At 61.8% G+C, this 20,767-nt stretch overlaps 1 protein-coding gene across 1 annotated transcript in view; it reads left to right on the top strand.

Moving 5' to 3' along the window:
• The window catches only part of TP73 (tumor protein p73), a 67,431-nt gene that overhangs the window by 31,361 nt on the left and 15,303 nt on the right, over positions 1-20,767 (top strand). Inside the window, exon 4 of the mRNA XM_046661359.1 lies at positions 12,958-13,200. Within this exon, the coding sequence (XP_046517315.1) occupies positions 12,958-13,200 (243 nt within the window). The remainder of the gene's footprint in view (positions 1-12,957; positions 13,201-20,767) is intronic.

Below are 20,767 nucleotides of genomic sequence, written 5' to 3'. Positions count from 1 at the left end.
GAGTGGGCCAGTGCTGGGGCGAGGAGGAGGCGTCCTTCCCCCTTATCCCTCTGTCTCTGACTCCTTCACCGATTCATTTATCCACCACACACATCACTGGGCTCACACGGCAGGCCGGGGTCCCGTGGGGAGCAGCCTCGTCCCCCAGACTCTCCGTGCAGGTGGAGTGTGAGCCAGGAGGGCTGTCTCGCTGCTGCAGGGGTGTCTGGTTGTCACTTGTGGAACCCAAGACGCAGCCAGAAGGCCCCGGGTCCTGGAGGCCGGTGTCCCTGCCCAGCCAGCCGTGCAGCCCTGAGGACTTGAGGGACTATGGTGTCACCTTTTCTTGAATGAAGTGGGTGTTGCGGTCTAAGTCAGCCCCGGCTGAGCTCCGCAGCTTTGCGGCGCCTTTCCTGGGTTGAGGGTGGGGCAGAGACCTGCTTCCCTGAGCCCTGGAGCATCGCCTCCCACGTGAGCTGTGGGCAGCAGGGAGCCGCTGGCGTCCACCTGCTGCTGCCGCCTGGGCCCTGGGGACCAGCAGTGGCCAGCCCTGCCATTGCTAGGCTTCTCTGTGGACCAAGAATGACCGTGCCCCTTCGTTTGTCTGTTGGTTCAGTCAGCGTGTCTGTCAAGCAGCGCCAATGCCCCCCAGCCTGGCCCAGGGAGAAGGCAGAGCCTCTTCCCCAGCAGGTGGGCTGTGCTGTGTCGTGCTGATTTGTGAAAGTGTCTGTGTCCTGTTTCTGTCCCAGAAGGAGAGTATTCCAGACCCTTCCCACCGTATGCAAATGTTATGGGTCTGTCGCCTTCATTGTTGCTGAGTGCCCGCTGGGCCGCCTGGCCAGGAAGGAAGCGTGGGGCTGCAGGTGCTGTTGGAGCACCTGGCCGGGCTTCCTGCACGACCACCTTGCTGAGCCCCGGTTCCTAGCTGAGAGCAGGATAGTGCTACCCACGATGCCTGCTGGATGCCTGCTCCGCCGGTGCTGAGCTGGGGCTCGGGGGGCCAGGCGGCTCTGATCCTGCTGGCTTAGCTGCACTCTGGGTTTGCTTTGCCGACTGTCCTTCCCCGTGAGGGCTGAACACCCACCCGCTTACTGGGGTCCTTCAGCTGCCGCCAAAGCAGGGCTCAGGGAGCATGGGGACCAGGCGCTGACTGCACAGGAAGGAGCCAAGGATGCGCTCAAGGGGCCCTTCTCAGATGACAAGCCCTCTCAGATCTGGCTTGGCCCCTGGGTCTCCCCAACTTTTCCCTGTCAGAAACCTCGCGATTTCCTCTGTACCACTCTTTCGGGTGAGTGGCTTGTGACCCCACCCAGCCTCCTCTGGGCCGTTATTTCACTGTTCGTCAGTCAAAAGATCAACAAGGGCAGCATCAGACATCTCTGGCTCTTCCTGCGTCCATCTCTGTTGATGGGGGCCCGGCCTGTCTGGGCTGCAGGGTCCTCACGAGCCGGATCCAGAGCGACTGGGCCTGCGTGGTGTGTGCTGTGCGAACTCGGTCACCTCTGTGCCAGAGCAGCGTGGCTCAGGGTCACCCTCTGGTCCTACGGACAGTGCAGCCTCTGGGCAGGAAGCGCCCCAGGTGGGAAAAGCCAATCAGAGCATCAAGATATATTTACTAAGCACCTATTACCTACAAGGGTATACAGAGCTGCAAGGGACCTGATCTCACAGGGTTCCACACGGGCCTCTGCTGCAGTGCTGAGAGCAGACCACAGGAGGGCAGGGCCGAGGCTGGGAGCCGACTGGAGGCTCCCGGAATAATCCAGGGAGAGCCGCTGGCACCTCGGGCCAGGTGGGAACAGGGGAGGTGGAAACGGCGGTTCTGGATGGGATTTGCTGGTGGGCTGGGTGTGAGGCTAGGGGTGACCTGAGGTTTGCACCTAGGTGATTGGGTGAAGGGAGGGGCCATTTATTCAGATGGGCAACTGCGGAAGGGGGATTTGGAGTGAAAAGTAAGTGTTCTGCTTCAACTGTGCTGTGTGTGAGATGCTCATCAGCCATGCGCAGGTGAGAAGGAGCAGCGGGCAGGGAGGAGAGGAGGAGTGAGAGGAAGAGGAGAAGAGAGGAGGGGAGGGGAGGGAGGGAGAGCAGGTGAGTGTGGAGTTCCTGAAGTCACTCACGTGAGGGAGGGAGGGGGCGGGAGGGGATGTCCGGGTGAAGCAGGATGGACCTGAGGAGCATCCTGGAGCAGAGGCATCAGGGAGGTGGTGGGACGCAGGCAGATTAGACTTTGAAGATGACCTTTGGAGTAAGGGCAGGAGAAGAATCAAAGAAAATGGCGAGTTTTTGTTTGGGGCCTGGGGGGGGGGGGGGGGGGGGGGGGAGTCTGGGCCATGTTGGCTGGACCCAAGCGGCCGCTTGGACACTCTGCGGCAGGTGTCAGGCAGGCAGGAGGGCGTGGGTGGAGATGACCAGGGGAGAGTCCCGGCATGGGGGTTATGGTCAGGGTTGGGTGGGGGCTGCATGGAGGGACAGTAACCAGAGAGGAGACAGCAGGCCTGGGGCCTGACACCCGCCTCCCTGAGGCGGAAATGAACAGAGGGAGAGACACCGCACAGGAGAGGAGGGGGCAGCTTGGAAAGCCAGGGGAGGGTGTGGAGGAGACAGGGAGGGGCAGTGGGGGATCCCGCCTGAGAGGTGGGAGGCGGCGAGGACAGAAAAGAGACGGGGACCACTGGGACCCCTGCAGGAGAGGACAGAGCTGAACTGAGAGTGGCCGAGGGAGACTGGGCTGAGGAATGAGGGGGGTGTCACAAGGCACCCCAACCGTGGGCTGCGAGGGCGTGAGGCTCTCCAGGGCCTGGGGAGGGACTGACTGTTCAGAAGGGAGAAACCAGAGCCTGAGTTGGAGGGATAGAGGGGACCCCATTCACCGGGCTCGCTGCACCTGCTCAGGCTCCTGCCCGCTCAGCCAGGTTCTGCGTCTACCCCGTAGTCCCAGTGCCCGCCCAGCCTGCCCCGAGGGCCAGCCGCCTCTCCCCATCCCCACGTGGATGTCTGGTGGGACCTCAGCTTACCAGCCCGAGCAGAGCTCCCACCTTCCCCGTGGGGGATGCATCCCGTCCCAGCTGGTGGGAAATCCCCTCTTCCTCCATGAGGCCGAACCCTGGAGCTATTCTTGACGCCCCCTTCCTGCAGCACCCAACACCCCAATTATTATGGAGCTGTCAGTGTGACCTCCGAATGTACCAGGCCCCCATGCTGCCCCGACACAACCACAGGTCTCTCCATCACGGCCTTTGACTCGGGCCAGAGGGACCCCTGTCTGAGTGACATCCGTCCTCGGCTCACCCTCCATGGGCTCCTGCCTCTTTCCCCTCCCGTGGGGAGGGCCATGCTCCTCTGACCAGAGTCCTGCACTCGCCCTGCCCCTGGCCCTTGCTTCAGCTGCAGGCCGTCTGCCCGCTGCTCTTCCCCGCCTGTCCAGGACCCTGTGGCATCGTTCCCTTCCTGCGGGGCTCTGCTAAGTGCTGCCTTTGCCTGTGGAGCCCCCTGGCCTGGGCGCCCCTGCCCACCTGCCTGTTTTGAAGCTCCGAGCCCCCTACTCGCTCGCTTCCTGGTTTGTTTGCTGGGAGATGAGCTCGGGGAGGGCGTGGGCCTCTGCATCCTGCCTCTCCCAGTGCCTGGGACGGTGTTGAAGGAATGTGCCACCCTCACCTGCCAGGAAGCTGGTCCTGGTCACTGAGCTGGTGGGAGGGGCTGTCCCCACCAGAGCCCTGAACTGGGGAGGGAATGAGTGAACCAGGGCTCAACGACTCCCCGAGTGAGTGCGTGGCTCCCTCCGCCTGGACTGCCCTCCCCCCAGCTCTCTGCTGTTCCTCTGTCTTTGGGCCCCCCCGCCCCGCCCCCGCTGTCGCTCGGAGGGCCATCCACAGTGGCACACCCGTGACACCTGCCTCGCCCTCCCTGTGACCTTCGTTGCACTGGTCACAATCCAAATTCTCCTGTTCGTTCTTGTTCTCCCCAACTAGGGAGGGCAGCGACCCTGCCACGATACCTGGTGTGTGTGGGTGGGCCTGATTAGCATCTGTAGGACAGACAGACAGAGGATGCATAGATGCACACAGGATGTCAGGGCCGACACCTGGGCCAGGCTCTTGGGCTGCAGGCGGGTCCACTGCCTCCAGCGGTGCTCAGGGAGGAGGGGGAGCAGTACAAGAACGCCCCACCTTCATTCCAGGCTCTTGGCATCCTAGGAGGTCGGGCCTGGACTGGGTCCATTTCCTGTGGGTTAAATAAAGTCTGTGCCTCCTGTGGGCCACCTGGCTGCTCACGGGCAGTTCCGCAGAGCCTGGCAGGCTGCAGCCCAGAGACCCCACGGGCCCCGCGGATGCTCCATGGTCCAGGCCGCCCACCCGCGCATGTCCCAGCAGCACTGTCTGCAGGTGGAGGCGGCTCTGGGCCTCACGGTCCTGCAGACACACGCCTCGGCAGCCGAGCGGGGCTTCTGGGGGCATGTTTCTCCGGCGTGAGGTGTGGAAAGTTCCATATGGCCCTGGCGTAGGATTGGGCAAGGCCTTGCCCCAGCCCTGTGAGAGGAGAGAATGTGTGTGCATATTTTCAGGAGGAGAGGGAGCCTTTCCCCCCCAAACACAAGTCGAATCTTGTTGGCATTTCCATCCGTTTAATCACAGACTCCAGGAGATAGTGTGGGAAATACCAGCGGGATGGAGGTCTTGCTCCGAATGGGATGGGTTCGCTCCACACTGCAGCCCGGCGTGCATGTCAGTCGCTCACCTCTGGGTGAGGTTGCACCCAAGCCCAGACATGCCTGCAAGAGAAGATCAGGGAGTTTGAAGTTTCAGACTATAAAAAAATGCCTGGTCTTGGTATTCTCCTGGGAGCATGAGGGCACAGGGGGTCAGAGCAGACACCTGCCTGGGGGTAGAGAGAGAGAGACCCCAGGGAGAGGGTGCCTGGCTAGCCCTCCCCACGACGCTCCAGGCAGACTCCTCTGAGATCAGTCCCCAGGGCCTCAAAGCCGGGGCTAGTGCCCGCCCTGGACCACACAGTAGCGACAGTGGTGATAACACAGATGGGTGTCTGCCCCCTCAGAGCTCTTCTTCCAGTGGGGGGAGTCCAGTGAAGAGCAAGGTAGAACAAGGTAGCAAAAAGGTAGAAGCCAGGGGCTGGGGCGCTGGGTACCGGCAGTGGGGAGTGCTGGGCTGGGCCTCACCCCAGGGGGTGAAGGAGGCAGCTCAGCAGAGATCTAGGGAGGTGTGTGTCTGGGCCCAGCAGCGTCCCTGTGCTGGTCACCACGGAGGCCCTTGCCGTCAGCCCCTCTCCGATTCGGACCCACACTCTGGTCCCATGAGGAAGCCACTGCCGACACTCTTTACCCGGTTTTCCAGAGAGGGGACCACATGGCCCGGCCGTAGTGAAGCTGAGGCTCGGACCCAGTCTCCTGATTCCCCTGCCAAGCCCAGGGCCTCGTGACGTGTTTCCCACAATACAAGCTTGCCGACCTGACCTGGGAGGGACAGATCTGAGCACCGTGCCTTTTGGGCTCAGCTCCAGCCCCTGGCCAGGAGGGGCCAGCCAGGCCAGGCTGCTGGAGGGGGCATCCAGGGAGGTGGGCTCTGAGCAGGCCTGGAGGCTGGGGGCGGAGTCTAGCTGGGGGGTGGGGAGGGGCTGGGGGGAGTGAGGGGAAGGCCTGGGCACCTATCATGTCAAAGGCTGCAGGGCGTGGCTGTTCCCTAGGAGAGGCCTTGTCCTGGGCCAGTGGCGGGTGCGTACAGGCTGGCTTTGGAGGGGAGCCTCGAAGACTGATTACTTGGGGCTGTGAAGGGAGAGGTGTTTGTGGGGCAGAGAGGGAGGGAGGGAGGGAGGAGAGAAGGAGGCAAGGAGGGATTTTCACTGTGAAGCCTCGGGCCCCCATGGGTCACCACCTTCCCCCTCTAGGAAGGTCACTGGCAGATTTTCCTGGGAGATGCTTTCGCGCCCCTGGTTTTCTTCGGAAAGGTTTTGGAGATGTCCTCACTCCCCATCGTCCCTCCCGCGTCTGGGGAAGGGCTGGAGGACTCTGATCTGACCAACTCAGCAGCCAGGCCTCCCCTTCTGGGCCCTCCGGGTCTTGGGAGGGGTGCTGTGTGAGACTATGTCATCCTGACCAGACCTTGAAAGAACAGTATAAACCTTACAAGCCTGAAACCTCCATTTCTGCCATAAACACAAATGAATGCAGGAGGAGCGAGCTGGCCTGCCTGTGGTTTATAAAAGACACAGACTTTAAAAAACAATTTATTTTCCATCTACACCCCAAAATCATTTGAGATGGTTTGCAAATTTTAAATGATAAACACATAAAGTAGGATTTGTATAAAATGGCGAAATCCAGCTTACAATGAAAGGACCGACACCCTGGAGCGGGAAGGGCTGTATTCCCGGAGAATTCACCAGTGGGTGATCTGGTGTGGGGAGGTCAGAAACAGGTGCAGGGGAGACGCCCGCCTGCCCTCACGGAGAGCTGGCCTGGCCCTGGGTCACTGGCCGGGCTTGGGCCTGGCTGGCCTGGATGATGGTCGGTGCACTTTGTGGCCACTCCCACCAGGGGCTCCTGGAAGGGTTGCCGTGGGCTGGAGCTGCCTTTGAGCACAAAGTGTGCACAGAGCAGGAGTGGGCGTGGTGGGCCTGCAGGAGTGCCGGGGTCTGTTTGTGAGTTCCAGGGTCTGTTTCATTCAACCCGGTTTCTGAGGGTCCAGTCCGGCACCAAGTGTGACGTGACAGGTGGGAACTGACCTCCCTGGGGCACGAGGGTCTCCTGGTTACCCCATCCCTGTGCCTGGTGCTGGGCGACCATGCCCTGAGTGAGTGAATGAGGGTCTGGGTGCCCCCTCTGCTCCTCAGCGTGGCCAGCCCGGCCTCAGTTTCCTCATCTGCAGCCCTTGTCTTGTTGGGCTTTTCTGCGGATGAGGATCCCTATGGCTGTTCTCCAAGTGTGCCTTGACTTCATCCCCACTTTGCAGAGGAGAAAACTGAGGCCTCAGGAGGTGGAATCATGCTCTGGGTCAATAGTGGGGCTGGGACTCGGCCCCTGGGTCTCCTGCCTTCAATGCCCTGCTCTGCCCTCCTGGACCGGGGAGGGCCCTCCTTCCCAATCTCCTCCTGCCCCCAGGACACGTCCTTGTGGGTGCTGCCCACCCTGGACCTGGATGGGCAGAGAGGCCTGCTTCTGAGAGTGGTGGGGTGGGCAGTAGGATGCCCAGGAGAGCCCCCTGTCCTGGGACAGCCAGCCAGGGCCTCCGCCTCCTGCCACCTCTGGGGATCCCCACCCAGCTTGGCTGACAAAGGGCACTGGAGGCTTGGGCTGGGATGCCCAGCCTGTGGAGCAGGGGCCGCAGGGCAGGGCTGAGTTCAGGCTCCCGGGCAGGCAGACCAGTGGGCAGGCAGGACCCTCAGCTGCCTCGAGGGTATGGCACAGGGCCTGGCCCTGGATCTGGGAACCTGGTTCGCATGCAGCCTCTGCACCCCTAGCCCCTATTCTTTGCTAAGGTCACATCCCGGCATGCCTCCCCAGGGTGGGGCCTGGGGAGGACCAAAGGCAACAAGGTCTGGGAATGGGGCTGGAACCTCCCATTTTTGAGCCAGCACACCACCTGCTGTCCCCAGCTCGCTATCCCCAGCCAGGTGCTAACCATGAGCACATGTGTGCCTGGAAGGCCCACAGCAGATCTGCAGGGACTGGAGAGGAGGCCCCCCCCAAGGCTGAGGATGTGGTGGGGTGGGGTGGGGTGGGAGCTAGAACTGGATCCCACCCAGGCTGGCCCCCACTGGCCTCTCCCTGCCTCGGAGAATCCTCAATGCCTTGGGACTCCAGGAGTCCTGGGCAGAGGCTGGCTACCTTCCCAGAGGAGTGGGTGCCCAGACACAGTTTAGGACATCCTTCCAGGGACAGGACCTCTGCTTACTCCCTCCCCATCCGGCAGCCTCCTCCCTCTGCAGACAGATGGGTGGCCACAGCCTGAGGTCTAAGCATCCTTGTCTGTGTTCTGGGCCCTGTGTGTGAGCACGCATGTGCACGTGGCCTTGAGGGACACAGCCCATGTGTGCCCTTGCCTGACAGAGCAGAAATAGGCCACCGTGGGATTCTGGTCCAAGAAGCGCTGACCTAGAAGCAAGCCTGGCTACCCTGTGGCAACTGAGATGTGGACCAGGGAGCACGGTGCACAGACTGCCCACGCCCTGAGGGCAGGTCTGACACCCTCCGCCCCTGCCCAGCATCCACATGGGCAGAGAGCCTCAGAATGCATGTTTGCGGAGCAAATGCACAGGGATGGTCGTGGAGGGGCCTGCCTGGTCCTCGTGGGAGAGGTTCCCAGGGCACCGTCCTGCTCTGCTGGACACACTGAGGATCTGAGAGGGGTGCGCTCTCCCAGGCTGGCCCCAACCCCCTTCCAGAGCTCCAGCCCCCGCCCAGCAGGCCTTGGGTGGGGCCTCAGAAACAGGCCCATCGGATACCTGGACGCTGGAGGCGAGGCCACCCGCTGGCTCCCTCACTCTCGCTGGCTCGCTGGGCCCTCCTTGGGTCGGGCCCAGGAGCCCTGCACGTGCATGTAGACACATGTGGGCTGCCTCAGGCCGGGCGTGTCCTAATTAGCCCACTCTCTTGGGAGTTCTTATTGAAAGCAAAACAAACCAAAAATGTCCTGGTTTTGCCCAGGTTCCTCCCTGCTGCCAAGTGGGTCTCGCCTTGGCTTCCGGGGCCTCTGGTTCTGGAGGAATCCCCCCTAAGGCTTCCGTGCAGCCGTGTTGGGCCTCTGACATGAGCCTGGCCTCTGCCCGGGTTCCAGCCTGCCTTGGTCGCAGGTGAGGCAGCTGGCAAAGCTCCCCAGCCGTTTGAGGAAAGAAATGCAAAGGACTTTCCCAGGGTCAGGAAGGAGGGCCCCTGGGGAGCCACACAGTGACCCCACACTTCCTCATCGGCGGGGTCCCCTGCTGCACTCAGAGCCACAGTGTGGGAAGCAGACGGGAGGGAAACTCTGCCGTCTCCTGGGGAAGCGAGACCAGAGAAGGGGCAGCCCCAACGGCGTCCACTCAGACAGCGTCCCCTGGGCATGAGCCGCTATGGTCCGGCTCCCTGGGGAAGAGGGAGCTTCAGAGGCACTGAAGTGGAAAACGCCACCGAGCCTGACATCTCAGAGGGCCAGCAGGAGGAGGGTCCGCAGAGGAGAGCGTGGACCCTCCCCCCTCACTGGCTCCCTCCGAGGGCAGGGGCGGACACTCTGTGTTGAGAGGCTGCAGGTCGTAGAGCGGCTTCTTCGCATGTCGTTAGGACCCTGGCCCACACAGGCCCTGCCCGCTGGAGGCCCCGGTTCCCTCCTGCTATGGCTGCTGGGCCCAGAGATCCTATCGGCCCTGCTCCTTTTGGTTCAGTGACTAATTCCCTGGCACCTGCCTCCGATGGTAAAGAATGTGGACAAGTTAAAATCTGAACAGTGTTGTCGCGGGGCTGCCTCCTGCGCCTCCTGAACAGGGAGGCAGGAGCTGTCTGCCCCACTGGCCTGGGCCGTCCTCCTGTCGGGGATGGAGCGGGGAGGGCATACCTGGAACCCCGCCTGGGCTGTCCTCGATTTTGAGGCCAGGATGGAGGCAAGCTCCCTGCAGCCCTCGGGCAGGCGGCTCAGGGCCCAACCTGGAGAGGGACTCTGGGCAGTGGGCAGGCTGGGTCCCCCTCCCCACCCCAGGGCGCACCAGGCTCTCAGCCTCTGCCGGCGGGAGGGGCAGGCTCACGTCTGGACCACATTCCTGGGCATCCGTTATACTGGGGGAGCTGTCCTGCTGCCGGGCACACCTGCCTTCATCATTCATTCATTCATTCATTCATTCATTTGTTCGTCTGCTGGTCTCCTTGTGCAGCAAACCTCTTGGGTGACCACTCCGTAATGAGAATCCCATGACACCCTGCAAAGGGAGCGCTAATTATAATAAGACGGTAATCGCAGCTGCGAGTCCTTCTTGGCCCGGTGGACACTGATTGAGGGTCCAGTCCGGCGGTGTCCAGGAGAATGGAATTTGAGCCACATATGCAATTTTGCGTTTTCTAGTAGCCACATTTAAAAAGATGAAAAGAAGCCCGTGGGAGTAATGTAGTAATTTATTTTATTTATCCCAAACTGTGCTCGTTTCAGTACATAATCACGATGAAATTGCGAATGAGATTCTATTTTAGGATCTTCTCTTGGCCCTGAGTCTTTGGAATCGGGGAGCCTTGCCGCCCACAGCATGGCTCAGCTTGCACTCGCCACGTTCCACATCTGTGGCCACTGGCTGCCGTATCGAACGGTTCCACGCGTAGGGGCACATCCCTAACCCATAGGACGCCTGTCCTTGTAGGGCCCGCAGTCCAGCCTGGGAGACTGAAACTGCGGGCTCACACAGCATGCACCCTCGGGAGCAGCGCTGATGGTCCAGGGGGCGTGAGAAAGCGCTTGGGGGTCCCCCCCCAGCCCCGCCCCCCACCCGGCCCAGGGATGGCTTGTTCTGTCTCCTTATCTTCTCGGGGCTGCGGCTGTGCCTTCCCACCTCCCTTCACTTCCCACCTCCCTTCACAACAGCCTGGGGCCAGGAGAGATGAGGGTGTCCCTTTCTTGTTTTATTTTAAACATGTAGCTTTACAGACTTCTCATTTACATACCACACAACTCACCTATTTTAGGTGTATGGTTCAGCGGTTTTTACACTAAATTCGCAGATAGATGCACCCGTCATCACCGTCAAGTTTAGAACAGTTCTGTTGCCTTAAAGGAAACCCTGCATCCCTCAGCTCTCGGACTCCAGCCCCCTGGCCCCAGAGCCACCCGTGTCCGTCTGTCCCTGTGTCTCTAATTCTCGGGACTCTTGTAGAAATGGAGCCGCATGATGAGGAAGCTCTCGCATCAGCTTCTCTCACTCAGCACGTCCTCGCGTTTCCTCCAGGTTGTAGCGCGTATCAGGATTTCATTTCTTGTGGCGGAGTAATGAGCTCCCGCTGTAAGGACTGCAGTGTGTTCCTGCCCTCCCGTCTGACACGGGAGGGACGGCTCTGACCACTGACATCTGTGCGAGTGGCAGTTAACGTCTGGGGCTGGAGCAGGGAAGAAAGCTCCAGGAGCGCAGGGCTGTGGCGTCGGTGAGGACCCGCCGCCTGTCACCTGTCGCCTCCCTCCCTCTCGCCCCGTCCCCTGTGCTGAGCTTCTCCCAGGCTGGGCAGCCTTCAGCAGAGGATTGTCCCTACTGAGAATCCCCCTCCTCAGGCCGGGAGGGGGCTGGGGCGCTCTGAGGACCCTTGTCACGGACACACCAGGAATGTGTGCCCTCAGTGTGCTGAGCTGGAGGGGGCCCAACCCCTCGGATAGAGACCAAGACTGGGGTGCGAAAGAGGCTGAGCCGGGGTCACCCGTGGTCCTGGGAGAGACCCGGGAATGTGCTGTTTTGCTTTTCCAACCTGGAGGAGGCAGGCTGGTGGCGGGGAGGGCGGTGCCCCGCTGAAGAGTGTGCAGGGCAAGGGACCCTGGTCTCGCGGCCGCCCGCCTCTGCCCTGTGTGGGGACCTGGGCCTTCTGCCCACCAGATAGAAGCCCCCAGTTCACCATCCCACCTGGGGTTCCCAGGGCCTCTGCCCCTTGGATGGTTGGTCTCCTGTGTCGTCTGCCAGACCCACCATAATACCCTGGACAAAATCACTCCTCACCCTGTGCCTCAGTTTCCTCACCTGTAGACCGAGGATAATAGCACCTCGGGCCTGTGGAGCAGATTTTTTTGGGTGTGTATGTGGAAGACTGGCCCAGAGCTAACATCTGTGGCCATCTTCCTCTATTTTATGTGGGTCGCTGCCGCAGCATGGCTTGACGAGCGGTGCTAGGTCCATGTCTGGGGTCGGAGCCTGTCAACCCCGGCCGCTGAAGCACAGTACGAACTTAACCACTACGCCACAGGGGCCAGCCCCCCTGTGGAGCAGATTAAATTAAACCTCGGAGCCGTCCTGGCACCGAGAAAGAGCCGTTTAAGCATTTGCGGTTAGAGGCCTTTCTGGCCCATGTCAGCTATTCTGTTACCCTCTGAACCCGAACCTGCCTCCCACCTGAAGCCTCCAGACTGGGGAGGGGTCTCCCTGGCGGGCCCTGCAGGTGGGATCTGATCTGCCCTGGGTCAGAGGTATGAGGCCAGCACCCTTCCCTCCCTCGCTGGGGCCTCCCTTAACTCCTGGAGGGGGCTGATCCATCTCGGGGTCCCAGGGCCCCACAGAGGGTGACCCAGGGGACACACCCACACTGGACAGCTCAGAGTTTCTATTCCTTCGGTGTGTGGCCCTGGGGGAGGGGCCGGGTTGCCAGGGCCCGTGCCTGGGGTAGGGGCAGAGAGTGTGGACCACACAGAACTCTTCCAGCAGGAGGGAAATGTGTGGGGTGGAGGAGGAGGCGGGCAGCATTCTGATGCAGATGGCGGCAGCCCTATTGAAGGGGCCCTTTGAAAGCCACTGACCTTCGGCACCCACCCCCACCCCACCACCTAGAGGGCCAGACCTACGGGCCAGATCTGGTCCCCCACGGCCTCCTGGGCATCCTCTGCACCAGAGCCCAGGGTGAACCCACTGCCCGGCTCCCTGGGGCTGGGGTCTCCCCACTTTGAGTGGTAATGGGGAGACTGGAGGCAAGGATGTCCAGGCTCCGATGCTGCCCCTGCAGAATGCAGTCGGAGCCCAGGAGAGCGTCCAGGGGCTGGGAGCTGCCCGCCCCCACAGGCAGCTCCCTCCAGGTGTGCTTGGTGGAGCCCCAGAAACCCTGGCACCAGGGAGCTTGATGGAGAGGGGAGGGCGAGGTGAATGTCAGTTTATCCCAACACAAGTAGTGACCTGTCGGGTGGGGGGGCACCGAGGGAATATTTGGGATGACTGAGCCGCTGGCCCTTTAAGGCTCCTGTAACAGGACACCTCCCGCCCGGCGCTTCCACTCTCCAGCCTGACTGTGTGTCTCCCCCTCCCTCCTCCCCCTTCCCGCGCCAGTCCCAGTTCAATTTGCTGAGCAGCACCATGGACCAGATGAGCAGCCGCGCGGCCTCGGCCAGCCCCTACACCCCGGAGCACGCCGCCAGCGTGCCCACCCACTCACCCTACGCGCAGCCCAGCTCCACCTTCGACACCATGTCGCCGGCGCCGGTCATCCCCTCCAACACCGACTACCCGGGCCCCCACCACTTTGATGTCACCTTCCAGCAGTCGAGCACGGCCAAGTCGGCCACCTGGACGGTGAGTTGCACCCCTGCTCCCAGCGGGCATCTGTGGGGCACAGGGTGTGGCGAGTGTGGCCGGGTCCCGGGCACCGAAGGTGGGTGGAGCGTGCCCAGCTGTCCGCACAGTGTTCCCGCCTGGCCTGGGAGGCCGGCCGGGAGGAGTGTGTCGGGCAGGAGGCGGGTCTTGGGGCTGGGCAGTCTGGGCGTACCCACTCCTCAGACCATGGCCAGAGCCGGCCAGCCTCCCTCAGGCCCCAGAGGGGATGGGCGTGGCCCCCCAGCGAGGTCCGTGGGGCAGAGGCAGACCGTCCTCCCCAAGTTTGTCTGGCTGACGGCAGTCGGTGCGTGCAGCTGGGAGCTGGGGGCTCCGGGTGAAACCCTGTCCTGGGCGGGCAAGAGGCGCGGGCTGCCTGGAGCCATCTGAGGCTGGCCCGGGGTCCCTGAGGATGCTTCCTCCAGGCATCGCGGAGTCAACAAGGAGCGTCTGGTGGTCCGAGGGTCTGGGCTTTGCCAGCAGGGTCTCTGGTCTGTCATTTCTAAGCACAGGTGTGAGACAGGGAAGCTGGGGTAGAACCTTGGTGCTGTGGGCTCGGGTCGTGCCACTGCCACTGTGCCCTTGGGAGCATTCTGGCCCCCATCGGCATTTTGCCAACTTTGATAACATCCCGTGGACCCACGGCTGCTCCTGAAAGCTAGACATCCTCATGAGTGCTTTGGGTTTGTGTTACCTCTTGAGCCCGCCCTGCAACCCACAGGGTGGAATCTGTTATTGCCCCATTTTACAGCCAAGGAAACTGAGGCATGGAGAGGGAAAGTAGCTTGCTCAGAGTTTGTGGATAGTGAGCAGGGGTTCTGGTGTGGGAAGCCGGTGGCTGGGTTCCTGCAGCTGTGTTCCTAACCACTGGGATGCTCTGTCCTTACTGCAGCTGGGAGAGCAAGGGGCTGCCAGACGTGTCTGCTGGGGCACGGTAAAGGCTGCAGGGAGGCCGAGACCCCCAGAGAGACCGCAGGCTCACCTCCGAGTGTAGGGTAGGGCACTGAGCAGGAAAGGCAGCCCCATGGACCCTCTGGGTCTCCTGCCCCCAGCAGGAGGGGGGAGTGGGCCTTGCCCTGCGCTCGCCCCATGGACACCTGGCAGGTCCTGGCCATGGGGCAGCAGCACTTCCTCCAGGGAGCAGCAGCTCTGTGCTCACCCCTGCTCCCTAGAAATGAGACCCTGGAGCAGAGAAGCAGGGTGGCCACATCCCCGCCCCACAGGAGCACTGAGCAGGTGACCCCAAGGCTCTGTCGCTTTAAGACCCCGGTCCCACGGTCCCCACTGCCCTGTGCTGGAGGTGGGGTGGAGCCTCAGGTAGCCGGTCAGGCTCTGCAGGGGCCAACTGGGGTCAGGGTTCCTGTCCACGGCCCCCTGCGGCTGTCTCTGGTTCTCGCTTGCTGTAGGCCCCTCAAGCTGCTGGCCCGTTGCTGATTAAGGCTCAGCCTGACTCCAGGGCTTCCACTGGCCGAGAGGGGCATCTGGGCCAGAGCCCCCGCCCTGTCAGTGCCTGGTTTTCTTCTTTTGTGAATTTTTACTCCCATGTTCCTTCTTGGTGGTGGTGATGATAGGTTTAAATGAGATGATGCCTATGGAGCACGGGGCTTAGCACAGTAGGAGCTGGCGTGTTGTCTTTATTATTGCCTTGGTGGGCAGAGGTGGCAATGGAGTGTCATGGAGCCTGGTCCTTCTGGATGAGTCGTTCAGCAGCAGCTGCACCTGCCAGAGGGTTCTCTTGGTTCTTTATTTCCTGTGGGGTCCTGGGCTCCCCACCCTAGCTTTGAGATCCAGCTGGGTGACCAGAAGCCAGGTCAGGAGGCCTCTGTAGCATCCCCACACTTGCGCACCTCTGGTGACAAGAGGCTCACTACTGATCCTATTCCATGTTCAGACTTGTTTCCTAAGCACTTTCTTTCCCCTCTAAGAGGGTGGGTCCCAGTCCCCCTGCACTGACGTTCTGTCATCAGGGCCTGAGCGTCTGGTCCCCTAGGAATCCTGGCGGGCACTGTGGGGGTCCTGGCTTCCTTCCTCTCCACTGTTTGAGGATGCTGGTGCAGTCTCTGCAGTGTCTGGGGAGCTTGGAGCTCCTTGGATACTCTGAGCTGGTCCTCAGGGAAGGCTGGGAGCTGCCCCGCTGCCGGCTGCCTCCTCCACCTGGGGGCCCTCTGCCACTTTCCCGGTTCCCTCCACCACCACCTGCCAGGTGTGTGGCCTCAGGGATGAAAGGGCTCATGGCTTGGGCTCATACTTCAGGGCTGGAGTGGTCTACCCTGGCCAGCCTCTCCGGGGAGCAGGAGAAGGCTCACCTGTGCCCAGCAGCTCTGCCTCAGAGCTCCCCTCCCGCTCCCCCATGCCTGAGCAGCAGCGCCTCCCTCCCCGCCCCCCCCCCCCCCCCCCCCCCCCCCCCCCCCAGGCCCTCTGATGCTCTGGATGCTCTCGTGGGGCTGCATCGAGGAGGAGGGGCTGTTGTCATCATCCATGGTTCCCCCTCCCCAGCCCTTATCGGTGCAGGGGGTGGAGGTGGGACAAACATTGATAATGAGATTTTTGGCACCTCAGCTCTCTGGGAGCAGACCCCCTGCAGGTTCCTTTCCTTGTCCAGGGAGGAGGTGGGCAGGCAGTGGCTCGCGGTGCAGGAAGGGGACTGCCGGGCAGCCCGCCTGCTCACAGCTCGGGGGGTCTGACCGCGTGGGTGCTGCCCAGACTTGCTGTCCAGGCCCCTGCGCCATGCTGTGCGCAGCCCCGCCACGCCAGCCGGCTGGTAACTGATAGATAATTCATATTTTTCTCAAGTACAATTCCAAATTGACTGCTGCCTTCACTCCTTTCCGTGCTCAGGAAACACCCTCACCAGCCCCCAAGTGTCCACAGCTGTTAATGGGGTCTTTGGCTTCTGTCTGGCCCAGGCCCCTGCGGGTCGCCCCAGCCCTGGGTGGTTCAGCTGCCGTGACCAGCTTCCCTTGGACCTCACATCACCCGCCTGTTCTCCTTGGGCACTGAGGGTCTGGAACCCTCAGCTCACAGACCTGTGTGTGCACGCACACATGCATGCATGCACACTCACACACCTGCAAAACCACACACTCAGGTGGACACAAAAGCAGACATGCACAGATGTGCATGCACAGCACACATACACACATGTGCACAGTGCACATGCATACACACATGCATGCACACGTACACACATAGTTGCACACACATGCAGCCTCCTCCAGGTCGCTACCCAGGGTCTAAGGACCCCTCCCCTCCCACAGAAGGCCAGGAGGAGGTGGGTCCCAGGTCACTGAGCAGCCAGAGGAGGGATTGGTGCTCTTCCTTGAGAGAGCCTGTAAACCAGGGACCAGGGCAAGATGGGAGTTTGCCTGGCAGGGTCACTGTGCGGCCAGAGGGGCTGGAGTGCCCCCCAACATTTGCTGCTTGCCAGCATCCTGGCTGAGGCTGTCCACTTCAGGGCCCAGCTGGGCTTTGGGGAGAGATAGATCCAGTGAAAGATCACGATTTCAAATGAGGGCTGGCACCCTTGGGCACTGATGCTCTCTGGACTGGTGGGTGAGCGGAACTGGGGCAAGGACGGCAGCACCTGGTGCCTTTGTTCCTGTTCCACACCCTCCCCGGGACACCGTGGGTGTCGGAGCATGGCAGGGCCCTTGGCACGGCCTGGCCTTTGGGCCCTGATGGCCACTCTCATCCCGGGGCCTCCCATGGGTTGGTAGTGATGGACACAGCTGGTGACAGGAGTCCTGAGGAGCAGAGAGGGGCAGTAGCCTGGTGGTGGAGGGGGGGGCCTCTGGACACTGTCCAGCCCAGCTCAGCCTCATCCTACTCTCAGGCTTGGCCTCACCAGGGAAGGGGCTGTCCTTGATGTTCAGGAGGTTTTGAGAGGGGACTCTGAGGTCAGGAAGGAAGGCTTGGTATGGTTGGAGCCCTAGCCCAGCCTGGCACCTGTGGGCACCTGGGGGCTGGGGGGCTGAGTCTTACTGCCCACGCGGGCAGCCATGGGGCGTGACGGTGAGGGTGTGCACGGTGCAGTGGCACAGCCCATCACTGGGGGCCTCTGGACCACCTGCCAGCCTGGACCTCCAGCTGCCCCCAGACCCAGGCGGGTGTGTATGTGTTCCTCCGTCCCTCCTAGGGGCAAGCTGGCCCACATGGTGTGAGCGCCGCCCCTCCTGCCCCCAGGAGGAACATGTGGAAGGTGCTACACGGGATTCCTGGGTAGAATGCGGCTGAGTCAACACTAATGGGTTCGGGAGAAAACTTTCCAGCCCCTCGGAGGTTTGCAAGCAGGAAAATAATAGTGGAGGTGCCCCAACACGATCTTGGTATCAATTGCGTTATCCTAAAAGTTTATGGAATGCATAAGTGGAATTAATACCTGTTACTGGCCCCAGAGCAATTACACGTATTTAAAGCCAAGGGAAGAGTTCTAACACTGTTTATTGTGGGGATGAAACAGGGATTATTAAGGGGAAACGAGAGCACTCAGGGAGAAATTGCGGCAATTGCTTGCATTGTGGGAAGCTCTGTGGGGCGGAGGTGAGCTTCCCGCGGTCTGGGCCTGGCTGGGGTCGGTGCCCCAGGTTCACGGCCTCAGGTGGGGTCACCTCTTCTCCCCCCATCTTCTCCAGCAGCTGGGAAGCCCCAGGGCCTGGAGGTCACAAAACTTGGCCTTAGGGACCCTTAGTCGCCAGGTCCTGGCTCGTCCAGCCTGGATGATCCCAGGGGCTTAGGGATGCCCCCAAGGCGGCCCCCGCCCCACACCCCCTGGCTTCTTGTGGGGGACACAAAGGAGAGCCCCTTGGGGACAGGAGTCAGTTCCACAGGTTTGGGGCTGTGCATGGCGCATGACACAATTGGTGTTTTAGGAAGAATCGTCTATTTTCTGGGACTTGTTTACAGAACGGAGATGTGCGTGGACTCTGAGCGTCTGGTTAGCAGTATTGACCGTAACATCCAGAGCTCCTCCTGGCAGGCCCCCCAGAGCACGCTGGGTGCCTGACCAAGCGTCTCCCTCCCAGCAGCCGTGTCATAGGCGCTCATGTTCTCCCTGCTTTACAGATGAGGAAACCGAGGCTCGTAGAGGTTAGGTCCCTGCTCAGAGTCACTCGTCAGCAAAGGGCAGAGTGGGGACCTCTACCCCGGCAGCCTGACCCCCAGCTTTCATCACGCAGCTTGTCGGGGGAGCAGCCTGTGCACCCCCAGGACCCCAGTGAGCCAGTGGTAAGGGGGACTGACCCCACAGAGGTCCAGGGCCTGCCCCTGGGGGAGGGAGCACCTGGGTCCCAGCGAGCTTCAATGACTGTTTGTCAATGAGTGAGTGACAGCTGCGTCCACCTTGGCTGCCTGTTTTTTGTGACAAACAAAATTCCTCAAGAATTTATAATCAGAATGCTCCCAGGCTGACCAGCCTCAGAGGTGAAGGTGGCGACGTGCTAGAGGGGCCCGGGAGGAGGCCAGCTGGGCCTGGGACCGCTCCTCCTTGCCCCGTTCCACACTCTCCCAGGCCTGCTGCCCCCACACCCCCACTTCCATTCGCCCCCTTTATAGGTGGGAAAGTGGGGACTGGAGGGGACATCCTTCCCTGGCTTCTCCTGGAGCCAGTGCTGAAGGCTCGATGCTGTCCTGGACCCTGGGCTTTGGGACTCTGGGGGAGGGTCACGGCTGAGCAGTGAGTGGGGACTGAGCTGGTTGGTTGTGGGGAAAATCCACTTTGGGATTTTTCTGAGATGCCAAGCTCAAGTCCATGGACCTCAGCCCCCAGAATTCCACTGGCCGCGACTCTGGGGGCCCTGGCACAGAGCCCTGCTGGTCCAGCCTCCTCCTAGGTGGAGAAGCCCCTCACCACATCCAGGCATTCTGTCCATTTGCCCAAGCAGTCTCAGGATGAGGGGAGGAGGAGAAATCCTAGGGTGTCAGAGCTGGAATGAAAAGTGCCTGCCCTGAGGAGGTGGCAGGTCGGGCTGTGCACACAAGCTGGGGCTTGGTGGTGGTGGGGGGAGGGCTCCTGGGCTCCAATGGCCGCAGGGGCTCTGAGGGGGCAGCTCATGAGGGCAGGAAAGCGCCCGTGGAAACATGAGTGCTCTCTGGGCTTCTGTGAGGTGGAAGGAGGTTCGGGGGGAAGCACGCAGCGGCCTAAAGCCTGGGGTCCCCCTAGGATTGCACACCTGCCTCCTCCACCGCAGCCGTGCACCCCGGGGCGTGGCACCCCATCTCCCCCTCCACAGCGTCTCAGTGTGCAGGGGGGCGCCCAGCAGTGCCTCCAGGACCTTGGGGAGGATGCCCTGGCAGTGCCAGGTGCCCACCTGGCCTCAGGAACCTGGAACTCTGCAGGGTCAGACATTTAGAAGCCAGTGCCCTCCCTGCCCCAGCCACTTGGCTGGGTATTTAGAGGGTCACTGAAACTTCAATTCCATCCAACTGGAATTAAAAGCTGAAAATGACCACCTCCAAGTGCACAGGGCGGGCGGTCCCCAAGCATGATGTGGAAGCCGAGGGCTCCTCTCCTGCTTGCCGGGAGGGGGGTTTGTTTGGCATGAAGAGACTGAAGAGACAGCACTCCTGCTTCTGGGCCAGCAGGCGTGTCCTGAACACAGTCCTGACCTGGGGATTTAGCTGCAGCATCCATGGCAGGAAGGTCAGAGGCGAGAGGGCTCCACGCTGGAGCCAAGGTGATGGCCCTCCAGAGATACCAGCCTGAGCATCTGCCACAGCTGTGGCCACAGCCTGCTCCCTCCCACTCCCCCCCAGCCCCCCCCCGCCCCCCCCCCCCCCACCCCCGCCTGCAGCTGGTGCAGCTCCCACCCCGCCTCCATCCAGGCCATCAGGAAGCCGCAGGGCGCTGGGGGAAGGAGCTGACCCACCTGTGCCTGCCCAAACCGGACCAGCACAGTGTCCAGAATGGTGTGCCCACAGTCAGAGGCTTCCGGGACTGTCCTGTGGGCGGAGGTGCCAGCTGACCCCAGCGCCCCACCCAGGTGGGCTCACCCTTGCAATCACCGTGGGTCAAGGCCAACAAGGTCAGGCCAGCTCAGGGACAAGTGAGGTGGGCATGTGGGTAGTGGGAGGCTCCTTCCCCCTGCAGTGGGCAGCGCTGGGCTGGTCGCCTGCACCCTCACTCCATCCCGAGCTGGGCGTTCTGTGGTCTGGCCTGCAGCCCCGCTTGCTGGGTCCTTGCCAGAGAAAGGCCAGCCGGGGGAAGACCTGCTACACCAGAGATGCCGGCCTTCTCCAGGACAGGTAGGCACGGCTCTCTGGCTGGCAAAGTCAGACACCAAGTTCCTGGGCAGAGGAACCCATGTGTGGGCCTGGCTGAGGCTGAGTGTGCTGCTTTAGACGTGGCCACCGTTTGTGCCCGTGGAGCGGGAGGGGCAGCTGCTGGTGGGAGTTCTGGGGCTCCCTGCAAGTCCAGCCCTGCCCCCAATGACTCAGAACATGCCCTGCTCACCCCTCCATCCCCAAGGTCCTCTCCTCAGTGTCCAGAGGAGGCCAGATGTGCCTGGGTTACAGAATAAGGACAGGATGGAGGCCCAGGGATCCCCACCCTGCT

This window comes from Equus quagga, chromosome 5 (genome assembly GCF_021613505.1).
Source record: "Equus quagga isolate Etosha38 chromosome 5, UCLA_HA_Equagga_1.0, whole genome shotgun sequence".
In the NCBI taxonomy this organism is placed as follows: domain Eukaryota; kingdom Metazoa; phylum Chordata; class Mammalia; order Perissodactyla; family Equidae; genus Equus; species Equus quagga.
Note: the sequence above shows the minus strand (reverse complement) of the source record. Positions and strands in the feature narration are given on the sequence as shown.